Source organism: Podarcis bocagei (assembly GCF_964188305.1).
Source record: "Podarcis bocagei genome assembly, chromosome: 11".
NCBI lineage: Eukaryota > Metazoa > Chordata > Lepidosauria > Squamata > Lacertidae > Podarcis > Podarcis bocagei.
In genome coordinates, this window is record NC_138136.1 from 46430001 (window position 1) to 46457990 (window position 27990).

The following is a 27990-nucleotide window of genomic DNA, read 5'->3' on the forward strand; positions in this document are numbered from 1 at the left end:
GCCTCCCCGAAGGGGGAAGCAGTGACAGGAGCAGTGTAACGGTCAGGAGGAAGGTTGCCGGCTGGGCACGCGCGCCAAGTTCGAATGTACAGGTGCGTGGGACAGCAGAAAACCCAGATTGGGAACCAGGTCCTAAAGCCCGCCGGAGGCAGGGGGAAGACTCAGGGGACTCAGCGTCAGAAGAGTCTAGGAAGGGCGAGACCCCAGCTGACAGGCGGAGCCAGAGGAGGAAAGAGCAAAGGAAGCGGTGGAGCAAGGCTAGAGTCTTAAACTGGTGTCTGGGGGGAAGAGATTCAGACGGAGCTTCAGCGGTCTAGAGTTTCAGACGTAGAGCTGCACGCCGCGGCTGTGAAAGTGAAAATGAACTTCAATAAAGACTTTTGTATATAACAACGAACTGGCGTTGGTCCTTTGCGAGCTGGGACCTCGGGCAGCTCTGACAATATATTTAACTCCAGTGAATCTGTGGCTTAATTATTTAAGATGTGAGTCTCTGTGTGTGCCTATATCTATAGCAGCTGTTGTAACATTAAGCTCTCCAGATCTAGCTGAACTACACACAAACACACACACAAGTGTGCAAGTGCGCGTGCACACACACACATACACACAAACCCACACATATTGGCTTCCAGTAATGGATTTAGAAATGTTACAGGAAGTGGTTGTGGTTGCAAGAAACACGTTCCGGGAAAGTGTACCATTCCAGGTGTTCTTTATTTAATGAACAAACAAACCTGGAACTATGCAAAATCTGCCCTGAGAAATTGCACCGACTCATCAAGGTTTCATTTATATGCGGTTTTGTTTTCCCTCAAAGTGCCTGCAAAGTCTATTTGCTCCATAGCAAAATAACATTCTACTTACATAGCTTCTTAATGAAATTTTATATCCCACCCTTCCTCCCACAAGGAGCCCAAGGCAGCAAACACAATTGTGATAAAAACATGTTCATTAGAAATAAAAGAAAAACATATATGGAACAATTTTATTTTATTTTTAAATTGAAAGCACATAAAAACATTTGATAACACTGCAAGGCAAAACTTGGGGTTGGGGGCAGTATCCAGCAAAACAGATCTACACAAAGGAACTTCTCCTCTCTCTCCTGATCCCATGCACCCCACTGTGTCACCCTAAATCTGTTCTGGGGTTTTCTCCAACCTTCTGGAGCAGATCTAGAGATGGCACTGGGGCATTTGGAGAAAGGAAGAGCAAGAGGAACTTTGTATTCTATCAAAAGTTATAGCCAAATAACCAGAAAAGGGGAGCACAACTTGCTTAGGTTGATAGGCAGTAGCTTTCCTTCATTTGAATGTAGCCAATGAGCATGAGCATTTAGAGAGTCAATCAGGTGTTATGAGCCATCAAACCTCGGAAATACACTTTCCCCAGAAGGTTGCCACAATTTTGGCCACTACTGTATTTAGAATCTATTGGCATATGAACTCATGGCAAGAAAGGTAAGGTACACATCCGGCAAGTAAATGAATTCCACTGGTTTACTTATTCATTGGTGGTTTTGTTGTTGTTGTGGAAGCTACAGACACTTATGCTACTGTTGTAAGTACAAGTTGCAACTATGTCTACTCATGAGTCATGATACAGCACGATGTCAATGAGACTTGCTCCCATAGTTAAGCAGGTTTAGGATTGGATCCCTGGGTTACATTTTAATTGAATGCAAACAAAACCTATGAGTTGCACCATCGCTGCATAAAGACTCCTGTTCTGATGGGCTAACATCCACATTGCATTTAGGTTGATAGATGCCGCCAAAGGGATTCACTTTGCATGCAGAAGCCTTTTGTGAATTATTATTTTCACACAAATTGCACAGGTAAGTTTTTGCTGTATTTTTATGCAAGGTGACTTGTGGTTACTGTCAATAAACCTACATAGCAGATCTCCAGTTTGGGTGTCTCTTCTAAAAGATCCAACTGATATCCTCCTAGTAAAATAAGGAAAGCACAAAAAATGCTTTATGGGGGTGTGGCAAACCCCTTCCGGTCTCAGAGCTGAAAAAAACCTCTAGGGAATAAGATAAGTTGTTAATCTGGTTCAGCTGCTAATGAGGTGTGATTTCTGCTTCCTGCAGGGAATGCTTTGTCACAGAGGAGAACTTCGAGAATTATTTTTTGATCCCAAGGACTGCAATTACGAGCTCTGTAGGAACTGATTTATAATGCTATTTGTTGAGTATGTGAAATAGGGGCTTAGTTAAAAGGAATGAAGCAAGTATGGTGAATGATAGCTTTGAAATTCGATGGCAGTCCTTTAGCAACTTTTGGAAGAACAGTGGTGTTATTCATGGCACTGATAATGTTGTTCTTTGGGTTGTGACCTTTTTATTTCCCTGTTCTGCTCCTGCACCTTTAAAAGAGTCCTGATTCATGAAAATTAAGCTGGTAAAACTGTTCTAGCATTGAGGCAGGTCTGGAGCTTTGCTGTTTTTTCTGGTCGATGAAGAAATAGGTAGCAATTCTAACAGATATGGACAAAATGTTTTGAAATGTTGTAAACGGGGATAAAAATGGTTAGAAAATTCTGTCACATCACGTGAAAGCTAAATATATAAAGGATCGGGGTTGTTTTAAAAATGAGGTGAATATTATCATGAATTGGGAAGTTTAATGATGAGAGGAACTGTTGCAATGTAATTGTTAAAATGTTTATAAGGTTCACAACTGTTTTGATACTTTGTGCGCTGCTCATGGGCTGTATTCAAGAGGAATTGGCATTGCAGAGATATTTCTTGAGGAGGCTAATTATTCTCGGATGTGAAAGAACATTGAAAGCTCTTTTATTATTCCTTTAAGAGTCAGTAAAAGATTCCTGGTTCCCAGAAAGTCATGTACTTTAAATGTGATGACTGAATGTTAGTATCAGGGGGGAAATGAAAAATGAGGGGCTGTATGGCTCCTTTTTCAGCACAGGAAAGGTGGATGTCTGAGTGGAAATAATGTGTGCACGAGAAGGGTGGGGCAGAGCTTGCATGCAGCTGCTGCCCCCATCCACACTTTGCTCATAAATACGCCTTTGTGGAACAATCCTAGGCATGTCTACTCAGAAGTAAGTCCCATTGAGTTCAGGCAAGATGGTTTAGGATTTCAGCCTGAGTTCTTCTCACTGCTTGTTCACAGTGGCAGGGGTGGAGCAAGGTGAGTGCGGTGGATGCGGATCGCCCCGGTGTCATTTCTGAGGGGGGTGACATTCGGCCCGCCGCCTGCCTGCGACTCCCCATCTGTCTGGGGAAGGGGGGGGAGCTGCAGCGTTCCATCCTTCCCCCTTCATTTTGACAGCCCCGCACTCCTGGGCTGCTAGAGGAGGCATACAGGCATGTAGGGAGAGGCAGGTAAGTAAACAAGCCGAGGGTGGAGGAAACTCTGGACCCAAACCCTGGAATCCCAAAAAAGTTCAACAACTTTTGCCAACCCCTCCCCCCTCCACAAAAAGCAATGGGTAGATCACAGGCAGTCTTTTTATACTGTGAGTAGATCGCAGTCTCTTGGGAGTCTCACTAGATTTCATTGTGGGGGGTTGTCAAGAAATTCTCCGCACCGGGTACCACCTGACCTCGCTACGCCACTGCACAGTGGTACATATTAAAGGCTTTGGAGTCCCATCCTGCTTTCACCATACATTTCCAGTGATTATCACAGTTTGATTCGGCTTCGGTCATTCACTGCAGGGCACCGCATGGTAGATTAGCTATTAAGCTGCCATATTATAGCGACGGATGTTGAGCTGTTCTAATGACAACTTCTTTTTCTGCATTGCAGACTTTGCTGACTTTTGCTAACTCCCTGCCTATAGCTACGGAGAGAAAAATGAATTTCATCCCCCTCCTCCTCCTCCTCCTCCATGCCACAATTGACAGCAGCGTGGGATGCTACTGTGACCATTACCCATGGTCTCCCTGGTCTAGCTGCTCAAGGACTTGTAATTATGGCACTCAAAGTAGGCAAAGGTAGGAGAGACACGACACCTTTGACTTCACAAACTGATACCTTTTTATCTTTCAAGTTGTCTGTTAGGAATACGCCTAGACGAAAATGTTTTCAGCAGGCATTGAGAAAGGATAGAGGGAAGGTGTTTGCCTGATGTCTGTAGACAGGGATGTGGCGATCACACAGGGTCCCTGGACGTTTCACCGTCTATTGATCCCTGTGCCACCACTTAATTTCTCGCTGCCACCACCCAGGCCCTACCTGGTACAATACTGAGTCCAGTCAGGGTTAAATTGGAACATAAACTTCTGTTTATTTATTGCAGTTTAACAAGCGTGTGGTTTCATAAACGGTATTGGTCAATTACAACCATGGGGTGCCTATCCAGACCTATAACTTCTGCTACCTGCTCTCACTCACTAAACCACTCTCAGATATTGATTTGTCTTCCTAGCTCCTAACTGTTCCTGACACAGCTTATTTCGCTACACTAACTCAACCTACCCACAGACTCTCCCCAATTCACTCCCACTCCAACCAACCACCCCACTTCCAACGAACTCTTCCCTTCACTCCTCCCAGAGCTGGTTTTATAGTCCCTCTGACTCCACCCCCCTGGGTTCTGATTGGGTAACCTGTTTAACTATTTCACCTCCAGCACTCTAATATGTTAACGTCACAAGGGAGTTCCAGACTAGATGACACTCACGGTTGCTTCTAACTCAACGTTTCTATGATTCAGTCTAAGAGTGGGTGTTGCCACACTGCAGGATCAATTTCTTGCAAATGTAGAACGAGTACAGGCAATGACCAATTGATGTGCTACTGGACACCTGTGCATCGGGGGGGGGGGGACGACCCGGAAGTGTAACTGGGGGGGGGCATGATGGGGTGGGACGGGGGAGTAACAGGGCACAATGAGGCATAACAGGGGGGAGTTGGCTTATGTGCCACCAATGGGAGCCGGGGTCATTGCCTGTATTATGTGGCACTTGTAACAGTGCCAGTTCCACAAATCAAAGTGGTCAAGTGGGTGTATATGGCGTAAGGAGATATTGCAGGTAAACCGCCCCCAAGCTGTTAAGAGCTTTATATACTAACAGTAACACATGTTGTTTCCCCTTTATCTGCCAATTCCCACCCCTGCGACTCACTGCTAATCCTCCTCCCCAAAGTTTTGGAAAACCTGAACTGTTTCAAATAAACTTTTTTCTTTTAGTTTTTATCAGCCCTCTGTCAGACAAGGCAGGCATCTCAATCCTCTGTCCCTTGTGGCAGAGCCAGTGCGACTTGCAGCATTCCAGGTCCATTCAGGCGTCCTTGAGACAAAAGGCTTCCTTGCAGCAACTAATTGCACATTAATTCATCTTCATTTGTCCTCTTTGGCTGGCAGGTTCCAAGGTGGGAATTATTTTGCTTCCCTTGACAGGAACCCTTGACCACGGACATGTCCCTCCCCCCCCCTGTATTCTAGGCAAATCAGGATGGATGACTATTATATCAAAAACCTCTGTGGCCAACTCTGCACAACTCAGGAATCCAGGGCCTGCAACCAGCAGATGTGCCCTATCAATTGCCAGCTTGGAAACTTTGGTCCCTGGTCAGAATGTGATCCCTGTGTTAGAAAACAAGTAAGTGCAAAAATTGAAGGCAGGTGGGCACAAAAGGAAGTCAATGTCAGGGACCGTGCTGAGGAGGGCTGCACTGAGGAGGAATGGTGGGAGCCTCCCCCTCCTCCTGATCAGGATCCTGAATAGATTTGGAACAGTGGTTTGCAGAGGGACATAGTTCAGAAGGCAGAAGCTGGGAAGTACTGGGTGAGGAACACCTAGGAGGGGGAGAACTGGGCAGTGGCGTAGCGTGGGTTGTCAGCACCCGGGGCAAGGCAAGTAATTTGCGCCCCCTAACCCGTGGATTTGCGCCCCCTAACCCCCAGATGTTGCGCCCAGTGCGGCCGGCCCCCCTGCACCCCCCACGCTACGCCACTGGAACTGGGAGAGAGAGAGTTAACAGACTCACTGTCATTGGATAGCTTCCAGCCCAGGCATAGGCAAACTCAGCCCTCCAGATGTTTTGAGACTACTGTTCCCATCATCACTGACCACTGGTTCTGCTAGCTAGGGGTGATGGGAGTTGTAGTCCCAAAACATCTGGAGGGCTGAGTTTGCCTATGCCTGGTCCAGCCGCTCAGCCCAAGGTCAAAGAGAGCAGATAAGGTGGCAGCACAGAAAGCACAGTGGTTGCGAGATCAGGATGCAAGACGTGGAAGTGACCCGGGGGGGGGGCACAGACTAGGGAGGAAGTGGGTGGAACCCTTACTTGGGAGAACCTTCATTCCTTTGAAATCGATTCTTTGTTCTCTAGCTGTGATCATTAAAGTTCTAACTGGTAGGAGACTCCTTTCTCTTTGTTCTGCTTGTCTACGAGCAAGGGGCGGGGGGGGGAGGGGAACTGAGTCCCTAAAGCCTGACAGGCAATGAGAAATGCGAGTGAGCGTATTATTTTGATTCATTCAAAGTACAGCTCACTATCCATTCTGAAAGTCCCAGCTTCAATGCTCAGCATTTCCAGGTAAGGCTGGGAAAGATTCTCCTTCTGAAACCCTGCACAGCTTCTGCCAGTCATTGTAAGCAATAATGAGCTAGACTGACCATTGGTCTGACTCAGTCTAAGGGTCCTTTCTATCTTCCCACTAACTATTCAACTCAAGACATGCACTGTTTCTTTAAATTTGTCTGGAGAGGGGAGGCAAAATCTCACTGCCTTCTCCTCATACTCTGCTTTCACTAGTGGCACCAGTGTTACGGAATGTTCTCCCTGCTGAACTACAATAGACCCCCATCAGTATTGGCATGCCACCGGCTTATAAAGACACTGCTGTTATACAAGCAGTCCTCTGATCTCCTGGCCTACAAATCCTGTTGTAACTGTTAACTGCTGTTCTATTTTAATGGGCTTTTTAATTGCACATTTGTATTGGGGGTGTTTATTTTAATGTTTTGGTGGAATGGCTTTCTGTGTATTTTAATAATGTGTGTTTATATTTTTTGGCCATGGGTTTTATACTCGTAAATGACTTAGAAGCCATTTTGGCAATTAAGCAGAATATAAATTACTTGACGGTGGTGGTGGTGGTGATGGTGATGTCCTTGTTCTGCCTTTCAGTTTCGTGTCAGGTCCATTATCACACCTTCTCAGTTTAAGGGGCAACCCTGCAATGAGCCACTGGTAGATTCCCGGAGGTGCTACCCAACCAAACAATGCAACATAGAGGAAGTAAACTGCGAGAATAAATTCCAGTGTGAAAATGGTAACCCAGATTTGTATCTTGATTCCTTCAATCTAGATGCACCATAAAACATTTTTACAACCATTTTAGTAGTGAAGCAAGTTCCATGTGTGCAGTTGACTGTCTCCTTCCCCCATGCACCCCTGCACTCCTTTCCAATCTGCTGGGGGAACACACAGAGTGAATTTGGAGGGTGTGGGGGAAACAGAAGGAACAGAAGGAGGGGAAGTTCCATTGAATGAGTTGAAGCTGTTCCACTTGTGCAATAACTTTGTTGGATACAGCCCTATTTATTTATTTAAGCTCTGACACCATTTATTTAGGCTCTCTAACCAGTTCTCCATTCCAGATTAGCATCTGAATCTGGAGGGCCACGCACAGGTTCCCTATCCTTGACTTAGTGAAATAATACATTCTTGGTGTGGGTGTTCAATAATCTAAAACAATAGCTTCTAACTCTTAAAACTATGGTGTGAAAGGGAGGGCCCATGCCTACCAAATCTATCTTGGCAGGCATCTTGACGGGCTGGATGGCCACTAATGTGGATGGCTTTGAAAGTGAACTAGATAAATTTGTGGGCAGTCACTGTGTGAGAACAAAGTACTGGACTAGATAGGTCTTTAGCCCCGATACAGCAGGTATTTTCTTATGTTACTGACAACAGGTCGGTGCATCGGCCGAAACTTGGAATGCAATGGCGAAAATGACTGTGGGGACAATTCAGATGAAAGGAACTGTCGCCGTGTGAAGGCTGTGTGCAACAGAAGGCACGAGAGCATTCCTAGCGTGCAGTTAATAGGCCATGGGTAAGGAAGCTATTCTTAGATGCCTTTTGCTTGCTCACATCTATTGAATAAGTTAAAAAGAACACCTTACAAACAGAATATAAATATACCATCCAAGTATGCTTTCTGCATGCACTATTATCACTGTGGTTTCCTAAAAATTGTTGTAAACAGAAAAATATATTGATTACCATAACATGACTGATAATTTAACTTGTTTTAACTGATTTTAATATTGTATTTTTACATTGCTTTTCCTTGTATTTGTTGGGGGGATTTATTTGACTGGAGGGGGAATTACAAGGAGCAAATGACAGGCAGAGAAAGGATTAATTCCTCCCTCTTCTACAAATTGCATCCTCTTGCAATTGTTCTGCAATGACTGGATTTCCCAAATGTCTAGTTCAACTGCAGCAGACACTCTACCCCGCCCCCCATATAATGAAGCCACTTGCCTCCACACTTTCCCCACCACAAGGTGGAGCAGAGCAAACTGATAAATCTTGCTAATCCCATTTAAATTATTTTTAAGATACCTCAAAATTCCTACAGAAGTTTCACTTGATCAGAATAACCCACGATCTAAAACCCAGAAGAATTCCACTCACAGAGCAACAATTCCTAGAGTTCCCTGGGAAAAGGAGTTGATGTTTAAACAACTCCAAAAGCTGTGGTTAACTTTCATGCCGATGAATTGCATTAACTCTGAGAAAGATGGAATGAGCTGATAGGAGGTGGTTTTAAGGCTAGTTTCTGATTAGCTGGACATGGGTGGCACTGTGGTCTAAACCACCAAACCTCTTGGGCTTGTTGATTGGAAAGTTGCGGTTCAAATCCCCGCGGTGGGGTGAACTCTCGCTGCTCTGTCCCAGCTCCTAGCAGTTTGAAAGCATGCCAGTACAAGTATATAAATAGGTACCGCTGCGGCAGGAAGGTAAATGGCGTTTCTGTGTGCTCTGGCTTCCGTCATGATGTTCCGTTGTGCCAGAAGTGGTTTAGTCATGCTGGCCACTCGGAAAGCTGTCTGTGGACAAACGCCGGCTCCCTGGGCCTGAAAGCGAGACGAGTGCCGCAACCTCATAGTCGCTTTTGACTGGACTTAACCGTCCACGGGTTCTTTACCTTTACTTCTGCTTAGCTATGAAGGAGCAGGTTCTGCTTTTATAAACAGGCATTCTTAATACATGGGAAAGGTGGGACTAGGGGTGGATGAACCTAATCAGTTTCAGTTTCTCTTGGTTTCTCATTTTTCCAATCTTATGCTCAGTTTGCCTCGTTCCCACTTCAGTCTGCGATTTATTTTTAAGTCTCCATGCAAAATTGTATGGATTTTCATATTCCGTTCTCCTAATATAATCATTTTTGTACACAAGTTTACCTAATAGACACATTTTTGCAAGCAGTCTTCCTTGATATATTGCATTTTCTACATTATTTTCACTTATCTACACATCTTTGTGCACATTTCTCACATTTCCCCAGTCCTTCTTTAGTTGAAGAACTGCATTGCAAAATTTGCAAAAGCTTGAATTTTGAATGATAGTTTGTGTTTTTGTTCCTGTATTGGTTTGGGAAGTGCACATTATGTAGATTCACACTAAAATGTGAACTAAACAATTCTCTCCCGCATCCCTAGCTAGGATAGACATGAGCAGTGGACAAATTGAGAGGGATAAATTTATACTCTAGCCTAGCTACTCAGAGGTAAGTCCCATTGGTTTTCAGGCTATCCCTCCCAGTAAGTATGCATAGGCACACAGTGTTATTTATTCAGTCAACTCATTTATCCATCTTATTTGACTGACAAGTTGGCCCTTGGTGCTTTTTGTGACCAACCAAACTTTCTGAAATCTTCCCCTTCTCCAGATTTCATATTATGGCACAGGAGAACAGAGGAGAAGTCCTCGGCAATTCTTTCAATGGAGGCAAATGTACACTTGTGAAAAATAATGATACACGAAAGACATTTCGGGTTCCTGCAAACTTAGAGACGGTCAGCTTTCAGGTACCGGTCAAAAAAATACAAAACACCAGATCTTGCATACAGAAGCTCTACAATGATTATAAGGCAAATGATATTTTACTTTAGCAACAGAGGACTGGACGTTTTCCAGAAATCTATGCATCTTCGGGCAATATTCATCCTGTTCTATTGGGATTTGAGGCTTACTGGGTAAGTGGAAGCAGGCAGAGCAGGCAAATCAGGACCCTGGACAGTTCCCCACTATTTGAGCTATGGTAGATGTTGTCGCAGCAAAGGATCAGATCATCTGAAGACTTTTTGTGGTTCTACCCTCTCTGGGAGTCATGTAATTTCCCCCCTGCAGTTTCGTGTTTCTGTACGGCTGTGGAATTGCAGACACTACAGTGGAGTCATCCCCAGAGTCCAAAGATGAAGGGGAAACCATGTTTTTAGGCCAAAATGATGGAGAAAGTGCTGCTGAAGGCTCCCTACCCCCCAAGTGGGGTGACTTTTGGGACATCTGAACCTGAGTCCTCCTTGGTGACATGCTGATCTGGATGTAGGAGACATAATTTTTGAATAGAACTACGCCTTATATTTATTGTGGGTGCATATCATTAAAAAGGGTGTCTCTGTTTTCCCTCTCCACAGACAGAGAATGAAGAGGACGATGTGTTATCTGATTTTTACAGTGATTTAATTCCTCTAGAGTCTTCTTCCTCTGGAAGCAGCTCTTCCTCTAGCTCAGGCAGACGATCTTCTGGAATCCCATTGCTCTTCTCCAGAAAGACTAAAGTGAAGGTCACATCTTCATCCTCCTTCAGAGAGGCTGTGCAAGCTTCATATAAAAAGGTACTCATGTTTTTGTTCTCTCCTTTTTTTCAGTCTCTGTCCACCAGTGCTGAATTCAAGTCTTGACCAGCAGAAGCGGAAAAGGATATGGTTTATTTTCCAGGGAACACAAAACCTTTCCTCTACTGAAGTATCTGTATTGTGGGAAAGCAGAAAATTGTATCATAGGTCTGAAAGTGTTGATCAAAGCAGATTAGTTTAGAGCAGTCCATTCAGATCATTGAAAGGGAATACAGAGACATTATATTTCATATACAGCTTATATGTTTTTTTCTTTTTAAATGTCTCCTGATGGGTGAAATTAGACTTTTTCTAAGCCCAATGAAACCACTACAATACAACTGAAATAAGAGTGATCTTTTCTTGTTTAGCAATGCCTGGTGGTGCAGGAAAGACAGATAATATTAGATACATTGCAATCAGGGCTGGGGGAGAAACACTATCATAAAGTTTAAGGCGTGTCTATTGATAATGTTTCTGTACTGAGATTAAGGTAAGTAGACCTGATTGCATCTGCTCAAAAACTTCTATTCATTTGTGTTTGAACAGAGACAATGCTTTTCCTGTTTCAATACAGCTGTTAGTTTCTGCAGTGATGCTGAGATGAATCTATTTTTATCAGGGAAGATCACCATGCTCATTTTGCATACATTTATGCAATTAACCGCAGACTGAGCTTTTGCATTCCATTGCTATTTAATACCAACTTTTACACACACCCCCTTTCAACAACCATGTGCATTAAATATGACAACCAAAGATCACTGGAGCAAGTGAGGCTTGCAACAAAATGGTGTGATGTATCCTCACTTCCTAGCAGTGGTGTTCCTGTTCAGGGTTCCTGCCACCCAGCCATACCCATCTCCAGGATGATATCAGTGTAAGGAACTCAGGAAGTTGTATTGCATTTCCCTGCCCACCTAATTTTCAGTTTTCTGTTTCCCATTTGACCATCAATGTTCTGTGGCTGCTGAAAATACTCAGCCCTCACTGGGCTGTAATTTTAGGTGTGTGTGTGTGTGTGTGTGTGTGTGTGTGTTACTGTTTGTTTTAGGTTTTGTGTACTTCTGCCAAAACTGAAGTCCCCCTGAGAATGCTAATATTCTTGTCTCCGTGACTCCATTTTTGTCGACACTCACCGCCTGAGGTTGCTATCGAAGGCTGTGATGCTGGTTTAGACTTTTGATCTGATCAAGCAAGGCAATTCTTTTCATGTCTTGACAAAAAAACGAAGGGAATTTACTTCCAAACCAATTATATTTATTCTGCACTAGGGAAAGGGGAAAATTTAGATCCGAGTTGCATTTAAAAGCAAACATCCACACTTTTCGAAACAATACAAACAGAGCCGTTTTTTGAAATTTGCACTTGTCTGAATTTTGCAATGCAGTTCCCCAGTCAAGGAATGTGTACAAAACTGCATATACTAGGATAAAGTGTGCATATATTGGTGAAAAATAGCAGACTAATATGCATCATAGCAAAGGGAGATTGTCCAGTAAAAATATATATCTTTTGAGAATTTTTCACTAAAATGCAGATGAGTTTTCAAGATTATATTCAACATTTACATGCAGCCGCTGGGAGAGATCATCAGGAGGTTTGGGCTGGGTGTTCATCAGTATGCGGATGATACCCAGCTCTACCTCTCTTTTAAATCAGAACCAGTGAAGGCGGTGAAGGTCCTGTGTGAGTGTCTGGAGGCGGTTGGAGGATGGATGGCGGCTAACAGATTGAGGTTGAATCCTGACAAGACAGAAGTACTGTTTTTGGGGGACAGGAGGCGGGCAGGTGTGGAGGATTCCCTGGTCCTGAATGGGGTAACTGTGCCCCTGAAGGACCAGGTGTGCAGCCTGGGAGTCATTTTGGACTCACAGCTGTCCATGGAGGCACAGGTCAAATCTGTGTCCAGGGCAGCTGTTTACCAGCTCCATCTGGTACGTAGGCTGAGACCCTATCTGCCTGTGGACTGTCTCGCCAGAGTGGTGCATGCTCTGGTTATCTCCCGCTTGGACTACTGCAATGCACTCTACGTGGGGCTACCTTTGAAGGTGACTCGGAAACTACAACTAATCCAGAATGCGGCAGCTAGACTGGTGACTGGGGGCGGCTGCCGAGACCATATAACACCGGTCTTGAAAGACCTACATTGGCTCCCAGTATGTTTCCGAGCACAATTCAAAGTGTTGGTGCTGACCTTTAAAGCCCTAAACGGCCTCGGTCCAGTATACCTGAAGGAGCGTCTCCACCCCCATCATTCTGCCCGGACGCTGAGGTCAAGCGTCGAGGGCCTTCTGGGGGTTCCCTCATTGCGAGAAGCAAAGCTACAGGGAACCAGGCAGAGGGCCTTCTTGGTAGTGGCGCCCGCCCTGTGGAACGCCCTTCCAGCAGATGTCAAAGCAATAAACAACTACCTGACATTCAGAAGACATCTTAAGGCAGCGCTGTTCAGGGAAGTTTTTAACGTGTGATATTTTATTGTATTTTTTGTTTTTATGGAAGCCGCCCAGAGTGGCTGGGGAGGCCCAGCCAGATGGGCGGGGTATAAATAATAATTTATTATTATTATTATTATTATTATTATTATTATTATTATTATTATTATTATTATTTATTATAAAAAATGGTAGACTGCTGTGGAAATGTGGAGAACTAGATTAAGATAGGAAAAAATGGCAGAAACCAAAACTGACAGATTCACCCATACCTATTCTGCACAGATATCACTGGTGCTAAATCTAGATGCCTTTTTGCCCTAATATCTCTGGCAACAGTTAAGATGAGACCTAGTATGGTTCAGGGACTAAAGTGTTGAAGTAGATTTCAGGCAACCTGTTTTAACTTGCCACTTGACCAGGACGTTCACTAGATGACCTTGGGCAAATCATGACATCTCAACCTAGCCTACGTCTCAGGGTTGTCATGAGTATAAAATGGGAGGGAGGACCTTTTGCACTGTGGCTTGAATTCTTTAAAGGAAAAATGGCATATAAATGTAATGAGCAAATCTCTCTTTTTTTCTGGAAAGAATATTCTGCATGGTGAGTTGGTTTTTTTATCATGGTGCAACATTTGTCCTTTCTTTCTAATGTATACTTGTAAATTCTAAATGAATTCATAATAGCCTATGTTTCAGTAAAAGTGTGGGGGTTATGGGGTATAATGTTTATTTTTTAAAGTAATGTTCTTGGTAGCATTTGTTTAATAAGTAAAAAAATTCTTTTCCCAAGTGAAACAAATATGAACATAATTACTCTAGTGTCTGCAGTGTAGAGATAAGCTTTTCTCTTAAACCAGTTTATTTATTTATTCATTCATATACTGTATAAAATATCACAGTAGAAACAACAGCCAGGGATTGTAAATGGGAAAAGATTTTAGAAATAAATAAATTGTTGGAGCCGGAGCTAGTGATTTGTCCATTTACTGATAGCATGTAATAAATAGAACATTCTGGACAGAATTGTTGTAATTTCCAATAAAAGGAACCAAAAATCAAGAAAGAACTAAAGTTAAGTTTCTCACCAACGAATTCATTGCTGTAAGATGTGGCGCAGGTGGCTGGTTTTATTGGCCTTCAAAGGTGAAGAGACATAATCATGGAGGGATAGTCCTTTTGGCTGCTATTAGCCATCACTCCCACTTATGGTGAACTCAGATGTTGAGTGCTGACACAAATTCATCCAGAATTGGGCAAATGATAAACAAGAGGTATTAGGGTGTGTGTGTGTGTGTGTGTGTGTGTGTGTGTGTGCGTGTGTGTGTAGGTATGTACTATAGGTATTCACCTGTGAACTGCTCCACTGTATTCACATACCCTCCACCTCTTTGAAGCCCAAATCTGGGACACCATCTTCCTGTATGCCATCTTCCCCATTTTTTATCACAACAGCATGGCGGCCATTTTGGTTGCCATGATCTTGTGCAATTTCACACCACAGTTCCCCCCAGGCAAAAAAAAAATTGCTTTTTTCAAGCATGGCACCCATAAATGTGTGTTTGGGGGAATCACATGAGATCATGGCCCTCCCCAAAGTGCTAAGTAGGGGGGAATTGCACTGTGAGATCACAGCAAGCAAAATGGCTGCCATTCTCTTGTGATAAAAAAATGGGATGTCCAGGTTTTTTGGGGGACACTTATGGGGTATGTATTCAGCCCTGAGAAACACTACAATTCAAGTGACGGCAGCACATGAAATGGTTTTCTCTGTGGTGGCTCCAAGGTGTTCTGGAATGCCCATCTATTTCCAGGTATATCTTGTGGCAATTGATATACTTTTTTTGGCCTTGGATCAAGGTGCTGTCCTAGGCATTTGGACGAGTAGCAGCTTCCCCTCCTGCTATTTTATGTTGCTGCACTCCTGTTTTGCTGCTCATGTGATCTTGTTGAGCTTTGTGCTTTTAATTCATGGTTTTAATGAATTTTATGTTGTTTTAAAACCATTGTCATTTTATGTAACGTGCCCTGGGAGCATTTGGTGAAGAATGGCCATAAAAATCAAATAAGTGCCTTATTAGCAACTGGAACAGACTCTAACTTTAATTCTTCCATTTTAGAACTCCAACTTTATTAGAGTCCATAAGGTGATTGCTGTGTCGAACTTCACAGTGAAACAGTCAGACCTGCACCTCTCTGGAGTTTTCCTACAGGCCCTCAACAGCCTGCCTCTGGAGTACAACTATGCCCTTTACAGCCGGATATTCAATGACTTTGGGACTCATTACTATACTTCTGGTTCAATGGGGGGCACGTATGACCTCCTCTATCAATACAGTGCTGAAGAGCTGAGAAATTCAGGTATGTGGCAGTTAGCTAGGGAAGATCACATCACCATTTTAACAGCAGTAAATGGCCCTGTTTGGGGGAGAATGGGAGAGGATATGCAAAAGTTTCTTTTTTAAAAACCAAACTTTTCCAGAAGTCTTTTTAGTGATATAATGAAATAGGATATGCATGAGGGAATATTGTACCAAATCTTGGGGGCAGGGGACCTGAAAAAGGAATGTTTGTTTAGATTTCCCATGAAGAGGTCACAAAGAGGAATGTTTAAATTATGAACAGTGCAGTTCCTCTCTTATGCCTGCTCTGACCAATGACGTCTTGAGTAACTGAGTAAATTTGGTTGTGTGCATGTTTGGTTTGTGTGACATTTCCTTGGTTCCATCCTCTCTTCCTCAGCAACATCCCCCTATAACTCCCATTGTTCCTACCACAGACCTGTAAATCTTGCCCTTGCAGGAACACCATGGCAGCTAGGTTTCTGAACTCTGGCACGCTTCATCCTCTCACATCCAGTTCTGGCAATATAGAAATGAAAAATGTATAGACTTTTCCTTTGTTTGAAAAATCATACTTTAAAGCTGGTTGCACAAGACGCCTGTGGATTTATCTGCCTAGATTAGAATTTGGCAAGCAATCCATTCTGGATGGGCTGCTGTACCTACAAATTTCATCCTCGCTGCAAATTTCACCCTCTTCTAGAAAAAGGCGGGTGGGGGCATTTTTACACCATCCATTGTAGTTAATTGGGTGGATCCAATGTGGTTCTAAATGATTTGCTTTGGAAAGACAGAGAGCACCTATCGCTCCCCAAAGCTGCACATACAGATGCAAGTTGAATCTTGTGGTCAAAGCATACCCCTTGAACTCATTAGGGGCTCAGCTAGATTGGTAAAGAAAAAGTGTTTTATATGCATTTTATATGCATTATAACACTGTGACGCCAACGTGATTTCTCTTACAAAGTTTACAGTGCATTTTCCTGAAACACTTATTTGATGTGTCTAGAAGCAGCCTAAAGTAAAGGTAACAGTAAAGGTACCCCTGCCCGTACGGGCCAGTCTTGACAGACTCTAGGGTTGTGCGCCCATCTCACTCAAGAGGCCGGGGGCCAGCGCTGTCCGGAGACACTTCCGGGTCACGTGGCCAGCGTGACGAAGCTGCACCTGGCGAGCCAGCGCAGCACACAGAAACGCCGTTTACCTTCCCGCCAGTAAGCGGTCCCTATTTATCTACTTGCACCCGGGGGTGCTTTCGAACTGCTAGGTTGGCAGGCGCTGGGACCGAGCAACGGGAGCGCACCCCGCCACGGGGATTCGAACCGCCAACCTTTCGATCGGCAAGCCCTAGGTGCTGAGGCTTTTACCCACAGCGCCATCCGCGTCCCAGCCTAGGTTTGTGTTATTTTGTATTATTTAAGATTGCTAGAATTCTGATTCCAAACCAGGCACATATTGTTATTTTTCTGTAATAGCAGAATGCTGCCAGACATGAGACTTAGGAGCTGTTCCTTTCTGCTTACTCACTAAGATGCACTGACCAGTTTCAGCCAGTTCTGATGAACAACATTTGCTCTCCACTTCGGAAAGAGACAGTGAGCTATTCCCACAGTGTTGTTTGCAAGGCAGAACAATAAGTAAAAATAACATGAATGCTGAGTTGCTTTGTGATTTTTTAAGTACTGGGGACATGATTTCTCTCCCCACTACAGGTTTAACAGAGCAAGAAGCAAATGAGTGTGTCCGGACAGAAACAACGAGGCGTGTCTTTTTCAGGAAGAAAAAGAAAGTGCGTACAGATTGCATCAACAACAGAATGAGTGAGAAGCATGAAGGTAGCTATAAAGGATAGTGGATTTCTAGCGATCCTATTGCCTCGAAGTGTGTCGTGGTGAATAATAAGAATAAGCAATAACCTCAATATCCTTTGTTTTTCCAGTGGCAAATACTTGCAAAGAGTGCATTATGTTGATATCCAGGGATACAGCTTTTTTCATTCTTTAAAAAATAACCTCCATTAAATTCTGCTCTAGAATAGTCTCAATGTTCACGATTTCAAAGCACTGTGAGAGACTAATTGCTTTTCGGGAGGGTTAACTGAAGCAGACATGGTCAAGGAATTTAGCCCTTTCTCTGCTGCTGTCCTTGGAAATCTCATTTTTTTCTGTGGCTGCTATTTTCATTAGGAGGAAATACCTCCCTTAAAGGTAAAGGTAAAGGGACCCCTGACCATTAGGTCCAGTCATGACCGGCTCTGGGGTTGTGGCACTCATCTTGCTTAACTGGCCGAGGGAGCCGGCGTCCAACTTCCAGGTCATGTGGCCAGCATGACTAAGCTGCTTCTGGCGAACCAGAGCAGCGCACGGAAACACTGTTTACCTTCCCGCCGGAGCAGCTTTCGAACTGCTAAGTTGGCAGGAGCAGGGACCGAGCAATGGGAGCTCACCCCGTCACGGGGATTCGAACCGCCGACCTGTGGTTTAACCCACAGTGCCACCCATGTCCCTAATACCTCCTTTAGCAGATGCTATTTGCTTATTTATTTATTTAAAAAAGAGTGTCAAATGCATGTCGACTCTAATTTGATCTTGACAGTTTCAGCTGACAAGTGGCTAATAAAGGAAGAAACGTAAGTAAAGAAATGGAATGTATTGTGGAAAGCTCCATCCTGCATCTTGCATACACTATGTAAATTAAATGAACTTACACCTGCCCTACCCAGTGACCTTCCTTGGTGTATAAGTCTCTATTTTTTTGGTGCACTGATGTAATACTGCAGTCTGCTCTGCTCTTGTTCAGGACAAGCTTATTCCATTCCCCCTCCCACCCAATTTTCTGATGACTTCCCCTCCAACAGTCAGTCAGCATTCAATAGCCACTGACCTCACTGGACTATTTAGTGGGTTTTTTCCTAATTCACTAAGGTGACATTCAGTGATGTTAGGTAACCCATTTTTCTCTGCTCGCACAGTTTAGGATTAAACTGTGTGGGCAAAAAAACAGCATCTCTGCAAGCGGCGACAACCAGCTTGCAAGTGGCAGGGCATGGCATTTGCCAACGTTCAGATGATAGCTGGTGCATGCAAAGCCCTGTGTTGTCACAAGTGCCAATAATCATGCCAGCACTTGCTATGTAGCTCAAGCACTGACCATCAGGGTTGCCTTCAAAACAAACCTCATTTTCAGCTAAGCTGACTCACGTTTGACGTAATATATGATGACAGAAACAAGCAGGTGGGCATGGCTTGGTCAAAATGGCTTCATGGACCAAATAGAGAGACCTAATAGACCTAATTATGCCCATGGGCTAGAGGTTTGTCATGGCCAGTATATCATTCATTCTTTCAGGTGGTTTTCTGCAAACCACCGTCTGCGTCGATTTTGAATAGATGCTGTGAATTTGAGCATTGCTCTGGTAACCAAAAACCACTCCTTTCAAATCTGTTCCAGGTTCTTTTCTTCAGTCCTCTGAAAAGTCTATCTCATTAGTAAAAGGAGGGAGGTCTGAATACGCGGCAGCCCTGGCCTGGGAAAAGAAAGGATCTTTCCCAGAGCATGCCGTGTACGCAAATTGGCTGGAATCGACCAAAGACAATCCAATCGTTGTTGATTTTGAGGTAGGAAAGCAGAAGCAATGAAGCAGTGTATCCTTTTTTTTTTTTAAGAATATTTATTAGGATTTTACAAATTATGACAAACATATCAATACACACAAAGACAAACAAAAATGAAATAAAAAAAGAACAAGTATAATTTCAATACCTTATTTTCATAAAACTTATTTCACCGACCTCCTCATACCTCCCCTTTCTGCATTCCCATTTCAGAAATTTAGTTTAGCAAATCCTCACCCTTAATTTTATCTAATTATCGTCCTTATTTTCCTTTCAATTAATCTTTACAGCTGTACTCCATTTAATTTTAAAAACCGCATCAATCTAAGATTCATAAATTTTACAATATTTCTTAAGATAATTCTTAAATTTCTTCCAATCTTCTTCCGCCGTCTCTTTTCCCTGGTCTCGGATTCTGCCAGTCGAAGCAGTGTATCCTTTTAGCCCACAAAGAGATGAACATAGGTCCTTGGTTCACAATGGGGAAAGCATTTATTAATCTTGTTGTGGATATTCTGGTCACAAAATAAAGTTAAAGAGATAGGTGAAGAGCTGTGTAACTCAGTGGAAGAACATCTGATTTGCATTCAGAAGATCCAAGCTTCAACCCCTTGCATCTCAAGCCAGGACTGAAACCAGGCAGTGTAGACTAGGTTTCCTCAACCTTTTCAAACCTGCTTTTAGCCCAAACATGTTTTTGGGAGACCTGTTTCTTAATCTTAGGCCAGACATCTGCATGGTGGTAGAGTTCTTCTTGGCACTCCCCTTGGATCCAGTATACCTAAAGGAGCGTCTCCACCTCCATCGTTCTGCCCGGACACTGAGGTCCAGCGCCGAGGGCCTTCTGGTGGTTCCCTCACTACGAGAAGCCAAGTTACAGGGAACCAGGCAGAGGGCCTTCTCGGTAGTGGCACCCGCCCTGTGGAACGCCCTCCCATCAGATGTCAAAGAGAAAAATAACTACCAAACTTTTAGAAGACATCTGAAGGCAGCCCAGTTTAGGGAAGCTTTTAATGTTTAATAGGTTATTGTATTTTAGTGTTTTGTTGGAAGCCGCCCAGAGTGGCTGGGGAAACCCAGCCAGATGGGCGGGGTATAAATAATAAATTATTATTATTATTATTATTATTATTATTATTATTATTATTATTATTATTATTATTATTATTTATTATTAGATCAGCCCACAACTCAATAGTAGGCACCTACCCACCAGATGAAGACCAGTGGTATAGACAATTGGTGGGTATCTACTGAAGTGGGTAAAAGAATAGTCCAACTTGGTTTAAGGTAGCTCCCTATGTTCTTCTAACTTTGTAAAGCACCTAAGGAGAGATGCAATTCTTCAGGTGTTGTGGAACTCCAACCACATAACTATTCTCTTTGTAAAACACTCTGAGTCGTTCCCCCCACCACTTTTTTAAGAGTTTGGATGTGATATCCTGCTTTATCACTACCCGAAGGAGTCTCAAAGCAGCTAACATTCTCCTTTCCCTTCCTCCCCGACAACAAACACTCTGTGAGGTGAGTGGGGCTGAGAGACTTCAAAAAGTATGACTAGCCCAAGGTCACCCAGTAACTGCATGTGGAGGAGCAGAGACGCGAACCCGGTTCCGCAGATTATGAGTCTATCGCTCTTAACCACTACACCACACTGGCTCTCTAGTGTTAGAATTTAAACAATCGAGCATTGTATAAATTTTATGAACCAAACAAATAGCTCCCATCATCCTGAACACTGCCCATTTGGTGATGAGCGTTGGCTTCCAACAGCATCTTGAAGACCACATGTCCCCCGTTCCTGAGATAAAGATGCACTGCACTTGATGTTACCACAAGGCTCTTTTCATTTAGCTGGCTCCCATTTTGGATCTGGTGAAGGACTTCCCGTGTGCGGCAACTAAACGGCATAACCTCAGGAAAGCTCTTGCAGAATACGCGGAGCAATTTGACCCGTGCCGATGCGCTCCCTGCCCCAACAATGGCAGGCCTGTGCTCTCCGGAACCGAATGCCTCTGTGTGTGCCAGGCTGGTACATATGGTGACAACTGTGAGATGAAAGCACCTGATTACAAATCTGGTATAGTCCTTCGTAATTTTATTTGCATGCTGCTTTTATGCAAAAAGAATCATGCTCAAAGAAAAGGGATGCACCTCATAGGCAACCACCGCAAGAGCAGTTTCATAATAACATAATAAAACAGCAATGTCATAGCAAATATAACAACATGCAACAACCCTTATAACAACATTTCAGCTTCGCGTGGTCCTGATACCATGGCAGAAATGCAGGGAAGTGCAGATACAACTATAACACCTAGAAGAAGAATTTTTGTGTGACAGTGCTCACCAGTACAGGGTACCATCACCTTCTCTTTGTCTTTTGCTGTCTATAGTAGCCATTTTGTGCTGGCACCCACGACACTTGTAAGAAAACATAAGTACCGGTGTTGCATTTTTTAAAAAAACAGGCAGAGGGCCTTCTCAGTAGTGGCTCCCGCCCTGTGGAATACCCTCCCATCAGATGTCAAGGAAATAAACAACTATCTTACTTTTAGAAGACATCTGAAGGCAGCCCTGTTTAGGGAAGCTTTTAATGTTTGAAGTTTTATCATGTTTTTAATATTCTGTTGGGAGCTGCCCAGAGTGGCTGGGGAAACCCAGCTAGATGGACAGGGTATAAATAATAAATTGCTATTATTGTTGTTGTTGTTATCATTTATTATTATTATTATTAGCGCTGGGCATAGGCGTGTGTTGCTCTCACCTTGTGTAACATTTCAGTGAACCTTGTGGTTATTCCAGGCTTGTTAGGGGTTTCTCTTCTCATCTGTTTCAGTCGCCGTGGATGGTCACTGGAACTGCTGGTCTCAATGGAGTCCTTGTAATGCTGCCCATAAGAGATATAGGACCCGTGAGTGTGACAATCCTTCACCGCTAAATGGAGGGAAACCATGTGAAGGTGAACGGGCCCAAGAGGAAGAATGCTACCTCTCCATATTTGCTGACAAGTAAGAGTGAACTAGAAGGGCTAATTGTGGGAAGGGCTGTAGCTCCATTGATTTCCATTTGTCAGGATTTTGCAGTTTCCCTATTTGCAGAATTTCAATGAAAATGGAGCCAGGAGTGGAAACTGCCAATGCTCACTTAATTGTTCCATGTCTGGGATAGAAATAAATCTGGTGCATATGATCGGTTTTGTTGCTACTTTCATTCCACAAACAACACAAAATTTATTACACACACAATTTGCGTTGTGTCTCCTTTGCGTTGAAATCAAAAGGTAGAATAATGTAATGACAATGTCAGTTACATAATCTACATAATTAATTAAGTCAGATAAGTCCACCACAGCAGGCAGTGAGGCAAATAATGTAGTCTTTGGCAGAAGATGATCTATAGTGGAACGGAAACAGTGCAAATAAAGAGAAATGGAAAATGATGCCTTTTTACATCTCAGATTCGATCCCTGGTATATCCAGACAGGGCTCCAGAACCCTAAAAAGCAATTGCTCCTCAGTGAAGATAGTATTCTTATGTCCACCCAAATCTTTGAGCAGTGAGAGGATTTTTTTGGCAGGAAGCACCTACCTTGTTTTTGGTTTCCTCAGAATTAAGGTTACTGGAGACTGGTGTCTTTCTGACAATTATTTAAATTAATATTTAAGAACCTGGAAGAGCCCTAGAGTCTTTCTGGTGGTTCTAGTAAGCAGTAAGCAAATAAAGGTTGCAAGAATTCAGTGGTTCTTTTCTTCTAGGGGGGCCTTGTGTCTCAACGATGGTGACGAGAAAAAGGAAAGGGATATTTTGGTTGAGCAGCCTGAATCTGGATGCCTCAAACCAGACCCTCCAGAACATGGGTTCATCAGGGTGAGTGTTGGAACTTGTCTCTCTCTAAATGGGTAAAAGCCTTTATCTCAATGCCTAGCTTGCTCTTGCTCCTGTCTTCAGCAAAGAGATGGCCTGAGAGGCCTCTGAAGGGCCCCTTCTTGCCTTAGTGGACCAATTTGGAATTTCTCATCCATGTTGGTGGCAGGACCAGCAGTGTTCTATGAGCAGCTGAGAGCTGCCATTTTAATTTCCCTCAATTCATCAGAGGGAATGTGGAGGAGATAAAACATTAATGTTTTTGAGATTAGATTTTTTAGACTAGGATTTGGGAGATCCTCCTGGGAATTCCCACTCAGTCATGGAGCCCACTGGAACCATTGGCTTACTTTCAGCCTCACCTACTTTACAGGGTTCTTGCACAGATAAAGGAACAGTAGAGAACTTTTTGGATACACTAATTTCCCTGGGAGTACTTGTGTAGAAGAATGGGATGGCATTTGCCCAGATAAATAGAAGAGCTAGTGATATCCTGAAGAAAGGTTCTGTGGAAGAGCTTTCGTGTTACCAATCCAAGTTGTGATTCCAAAACTTTTAAAAACTTGTTCAGCGAGTAAAACCAATTCTCCCTGTTGATTTCAGAATGAAAAGAACTATTATGCTGTTGGCGAACAAGCTGAAGTTGTCTGTTTGAGTGGATACAACCTTGTGGGGTATCAGTTCTTTCTCTGCCTACCAGATCAAACGTGGGCACAGAGGCCTGTCGATTGCCAGCGTAAGAGCCAGAAAAACCCTTGCCAGATAGAACGATTCCCCCCTCCCACTGTGTGACCTTTTGTGGGTTCTCCCAACCCCTGCAAAGCCGATTTATGGGGAGGAGGAGAAGGGGGAAAGCCCCATTGTGTTAGTGGGACTTGTTGCTCTCGCTTCTGCTAGTGCAACTGTTTAGTTGAATCTGGAGCAAAGGGATAACTAAACATATGAGTGGATCTTTAATTGCATGTTTAACCTGCAGACTTTTTATAACAAGATGCTTATTTTATTATTTTATTTTGTTACAGCATCCTCTTGTCTCAGACCATCAGCATCTCCTAGTGTATCCATTTCTCCATTTAAAAGTGACTACAGCATTGGAGAAACCATCCAACTTAGCTGCCCTGCAACCTATATCCTAAGTGGCCACAGACAATACACTTGTGGGAAAGGCCCATCCTGGAAGCCTCCTGTTTGGAGCCTGCTCACCTGTGAGAAAGGTAAAGGGAAGCAAGTTGATTCTATGTGGTTCAGTGGCTAGTAGTCTGCCAGACCAGGACTGGGGAGGTGCAGGTTCAAATTCACATGTAGCTATGAAGCTCACTGGTTGATTTTGGGTCAGTCATTGCTTCTCAGTCTTTGCAGGGCTGTTGTGAAGATAAAAGTGCATGACTACATATGTCATGTCATGTTGTGTGGATGCCTGATTATCGTCTTCCAAAGCAACTACTCTATTCTGAACTTTAAAATGGTAAGTGTAATGCTGGTGGTCAACAAAAGAGACTCAAAGACGCTTTCAAGGCAAATCTAAAAAACGTAGTAGTATAAAAACTGACAACTGGAAAACAATGGCCTGTGAGCACTCCACTTGGAGAGCAGCCTTTACCAAAAGTGTCATGGACTTTGAAGATGCTCAAACTCAGGACGAAAGGGAGAAACACGCTAAGGGAAACCCTCACCATGATTAAGTCCCACCTGAAAACCTATCTCCCCACTTGGAAGGACGTGTGGATCCAGAATTGGCCTCCACAGTCACTTATGGACTCATTGTTAAAACCATATTTATGGAAGACAATCTTACTTGGCTACGAGTGACAGAAGAAGAAGAAGAAGAAGAAGAAGAAGAAGAAGAAGAAGAAGAAGAAGAAGAAGAAGAAGAAGAATGGTGCCTTGAGCTCTCTAGGAGCAGGGAGAAATAAAAATGCAACAAATAAATAAATGGACACCCACCAAGACCACTTTTTATGCACCTCTCTGATATAGTATGTCCTCCTTTCCGGTCCTGACTTGTGACTTTAGGCTTCATTGCCACTGTGCTCTCTTGCTTCTAATATATCAGTTCTCCGTATGCATCTCTTCAAAGCCTTCTTCTCTCATTTCATACCACATTCAAACTTAATCCTTTCAAGTCTCTACGTCTGCCAATGCTCTATGTAGGTGTAGGACTGCAGCTCCGTGGCTGAGCATCTGTCTTGCCTGCACAAGGTCCCAGGTTCACTCCTTGGCATGTCCAGAGAGACACCTCTGCCTAAAACCCTGGAGAGCTGTTGCCAGTCAGTGCAGAGAGTATTGAGCTAGGTAGACCAAAGGTCTGACTCAGCATAAAATAACTTCATATGTTATGTTATCTGCAGTAGGATTTGTGTTTCCAAGCCCCTTGAAAATCATGATTTGCTGGTTGTTGTTTTCCCCAGATGGTCACACTCAAGCTCAAGGCAGTTGCAGGCCAGGCCAAAAGCAGGCTAGATCCCAGTGTGTGTGCCTGTCGCCAACAGAGGACTGTGGGTAAGGAAAGCTTCATCTCCTCCCCACCCACATGTAACATGTTGAAATATCTATAGCTCTAAACTTCTTTAGCTGGAGTGGGAAGTTTCAATGAGATTTCAAGGCTTGTGGGATTCCCCATACATATGCAAATAAAGAAACAGACAATAGCTATTAAGCAGCATGACAGAGGTATTGATGCACACACATATTTCTTTTGTTCCACTGTCATCCTTGGTCAAATAAGTTTTTGAAACACTACCCTGCTGCGTCCCCACCCAAAAAGAAAACCCACTACAAAACCTGTTTGGCGAGAGATTACTGTATTCACAGAGAGCAATGGTACTTCTTACGTACCTTTTTCAACACTCTGAAGAACAAACAAAGCATCATCTGCCTCCATGTCAGATTTATGTTAGTCTCATAAAGCTGTCTGATAAGCCTAGGGACATTCCAGACTTTAGATTCATTGTCTCCTTGAATCTCTCCAATGTGCTGAGCAGGCTTCAGGTTATTTACAATCAACTCTTCTACAGTCCCCCTTTAAAGATGATGGAACCTAGGCTGCTCCTTCCTTCCTTCCTTCCTTCCTTCCTTCCTTCCTTCCTTCCTTCCTTCCTTCCTTCCTTCCCTCCATCAGAGACTATTTCATTCGGGCAAACAGGGCACTGCCCCACTAACCTCAACCTGCCCTCTTTTTTGCAACCAATTCAGAAGGTGACACTAGCTGTCAAGTTCCTCCTTTTTGTTGTGCAGTGGGAGGAATATGGGCACAAAACTAGAATTAGCTTCTCCTTTCACTCCTCCTACTGTCCACTAAATTCTTTCTCTTTGTGCTTTCGCAGACACTACTCTGAAGATGTTTGTGTCCTGGATGCAGCTTCTGAGCAAACCCTTACAAAGCCCAGCTGTCAGTATTTGGCAGAAAAATGCCTTGCAGAGGATTCGCTCCATTTCCTGCATGCTGGCCCTTGCCTCAGTGACACTGACTTGTGGTGGGCCAAGGAAAGGGCCAAAATGTCCGCAAACAGCATAAAGAAAGAACCTTGCGGCTACGTCACATGCTATGATTGGGAGAGCTGCCTAGGTAAGCATGACTCCTCAGTCCTTCAGTGGCTCTGGGCTAATGCTCAGCACTGTGATCGCACTTGCAGCAATTACAGTTGCATCTTTAGTCAATTAATTTGATTAACCGATTAAAACAGAGGCGAGAACCTTTTTGGCTCCATGGGCCAAACCTGGGTTTTAGCAGGAGTTTCCATGGCATGGAATTCAGCCAAACTGAGCAGCGCTGGCATAGTTCAGATGGTAGATTATGAGACTCTTAATCTCATGTTCATGGGTTCGAGCTGGGCAAAAGATTGGACTCCTTTGGGCAGGGGCTGGACTCAATGACCTTCGTGGTCCCTTCCTGCTCTACAATTCTGTGATTCTATGATTTAACCCCCTGTCCATCAGCTAATGAGTGAGGGGTTAAATTCTGCCCATTTGGCTGCCCAGGAACAGAGGTGTATACAGTCAACCCACCCTCACGGCCGTCAGATGATGTCACCAGTGATGTCAGTTGATGGGTGGGTGGGTGGGTGTGGTTTGGAGAAATGGTTCCGTGGGCTAATGTGGACTGGCCCACAGACTTGGAGGTTCCCCACCCCAGATTATAGGTTACTATACCAACTAAGCTGCAGCAAGCACCCAACACGGCCAACTGCCAACGCCAGCAATGGCCAATAGAGGAAAAGAATGTTATCCGTCTTGGAAATCCCAGGAGAGCTGTGATCCCCTTCCAGCTCCCAACACACAGTTGAAAGCTCCATCTTATACAAATAGCAGCAGCTGGGAAGGGAAAGTACTGTTTGTTTTATGAAAACGATCTGGTATATTTCTGAGTGCGTGCCTGTGCTAAGAAGTGAAATCCCCGTGGGATTGTTTGTTCAAGCATTATTGTGCAACGAGGGAGAAACAACCACGGCTTTTCCCGTAAGGTTACGAAATGTTTCTTGGCTGGCCTGTTGCACCGAACGGTTCAGCCAAGAAAGGGAAGGACAATGGCTGTGTGGAGAGAGGTCAGAATGAGGCTGGCCTGTGAAAGAGAATCGACTCTTTTCTTTGAAGTATAATAAGCTAACACAAGTTAGTACATTGTTTCTCAGTGGGTGAGTTGAGCACATCTCCAGAAGACCAGGAAAAGAAGACAACTTTTTAACTTTTGACCTGGCAGCTCCTAATGTCAGGAGCTGTGAACCACCTAGGGAACAGTCATAGCTCAGTGGCAAAGCATCTGCTTTGCATGCAGAAGGTGCCAGGTTCAATCCCAAGCACCTCAAAGTTGGGCTGGAAGAGACTCCAGCCAGACGCTGTATTTCTGTCTTGCTTCTATAATATTTCCAGCCTTTAACATGCCAGTGTGGTATA

The 27990-nt window shown here is 43.8% G+C and overlaps 1 protein-coding gene across 1 annotated transcript in view; it reads left to right on the forward strand.

Moving 5' to 3' along the window:
- The first annotated feature begins 1739 nt into the window (after positions 1-1739).
- The window catches only part of C6 (complement C6), a 56140-nt gene continuing 29889 nt past the window's right edge, over positions 1740-27990 (forward strand). Inside the window, exons 1-18 of the mRNA XM_081213329.1 lie at positions 1740-1840; positions 2099-2168; positions 3783-3970; positions 5425-5581; positions 7116-7260; positions 7905-8046; positions 9892-10030; positions 10640-10840; positions 15398-15638; positions 17332-17454; positions 19070-19236; positions 21088-21313; positions 22073-22244; positions 22992-23103; positions 23704-23836; positions 24123-24314; positions 25509-25599; positions 26424-26665. Of these exons, the coding sequence (XP_081069455.1) occupies positions 1770-1840; positions 2099-2168; positions 3783-3970; positions 5425-5581; positions 7116-7260; positions 7905-8046; positions 9892-10030; positions 10640-10840; positions 15398-15638; positions 17332-17454; positions 19070-19236; positions 21088-21313; positions 22073-22244; positions 22992-23103; positions 23704-23836; positions 24123-24314; positions 25509-25599; positions 26424-26665 (2812 nt within the window). The 5' untranslated portion in view covers positions 1740-1769. The remainder of the gene's footprint in view (positions 1841-2098; positions 2169-3782; positions 3971-5424; positions 5582-7115; positions 7261-7904; positions 8047-9891; positions 10031-10639; positions 10841-15397; positions 15639-17331; positions 17455-19069; positions 19237-21087; positions 21314-22072; positions 22245-22991; positions 23104-23703; positions 23837-24122; positions 24315-25508; positions 25600-26423; positions 26666-27990) is intronic.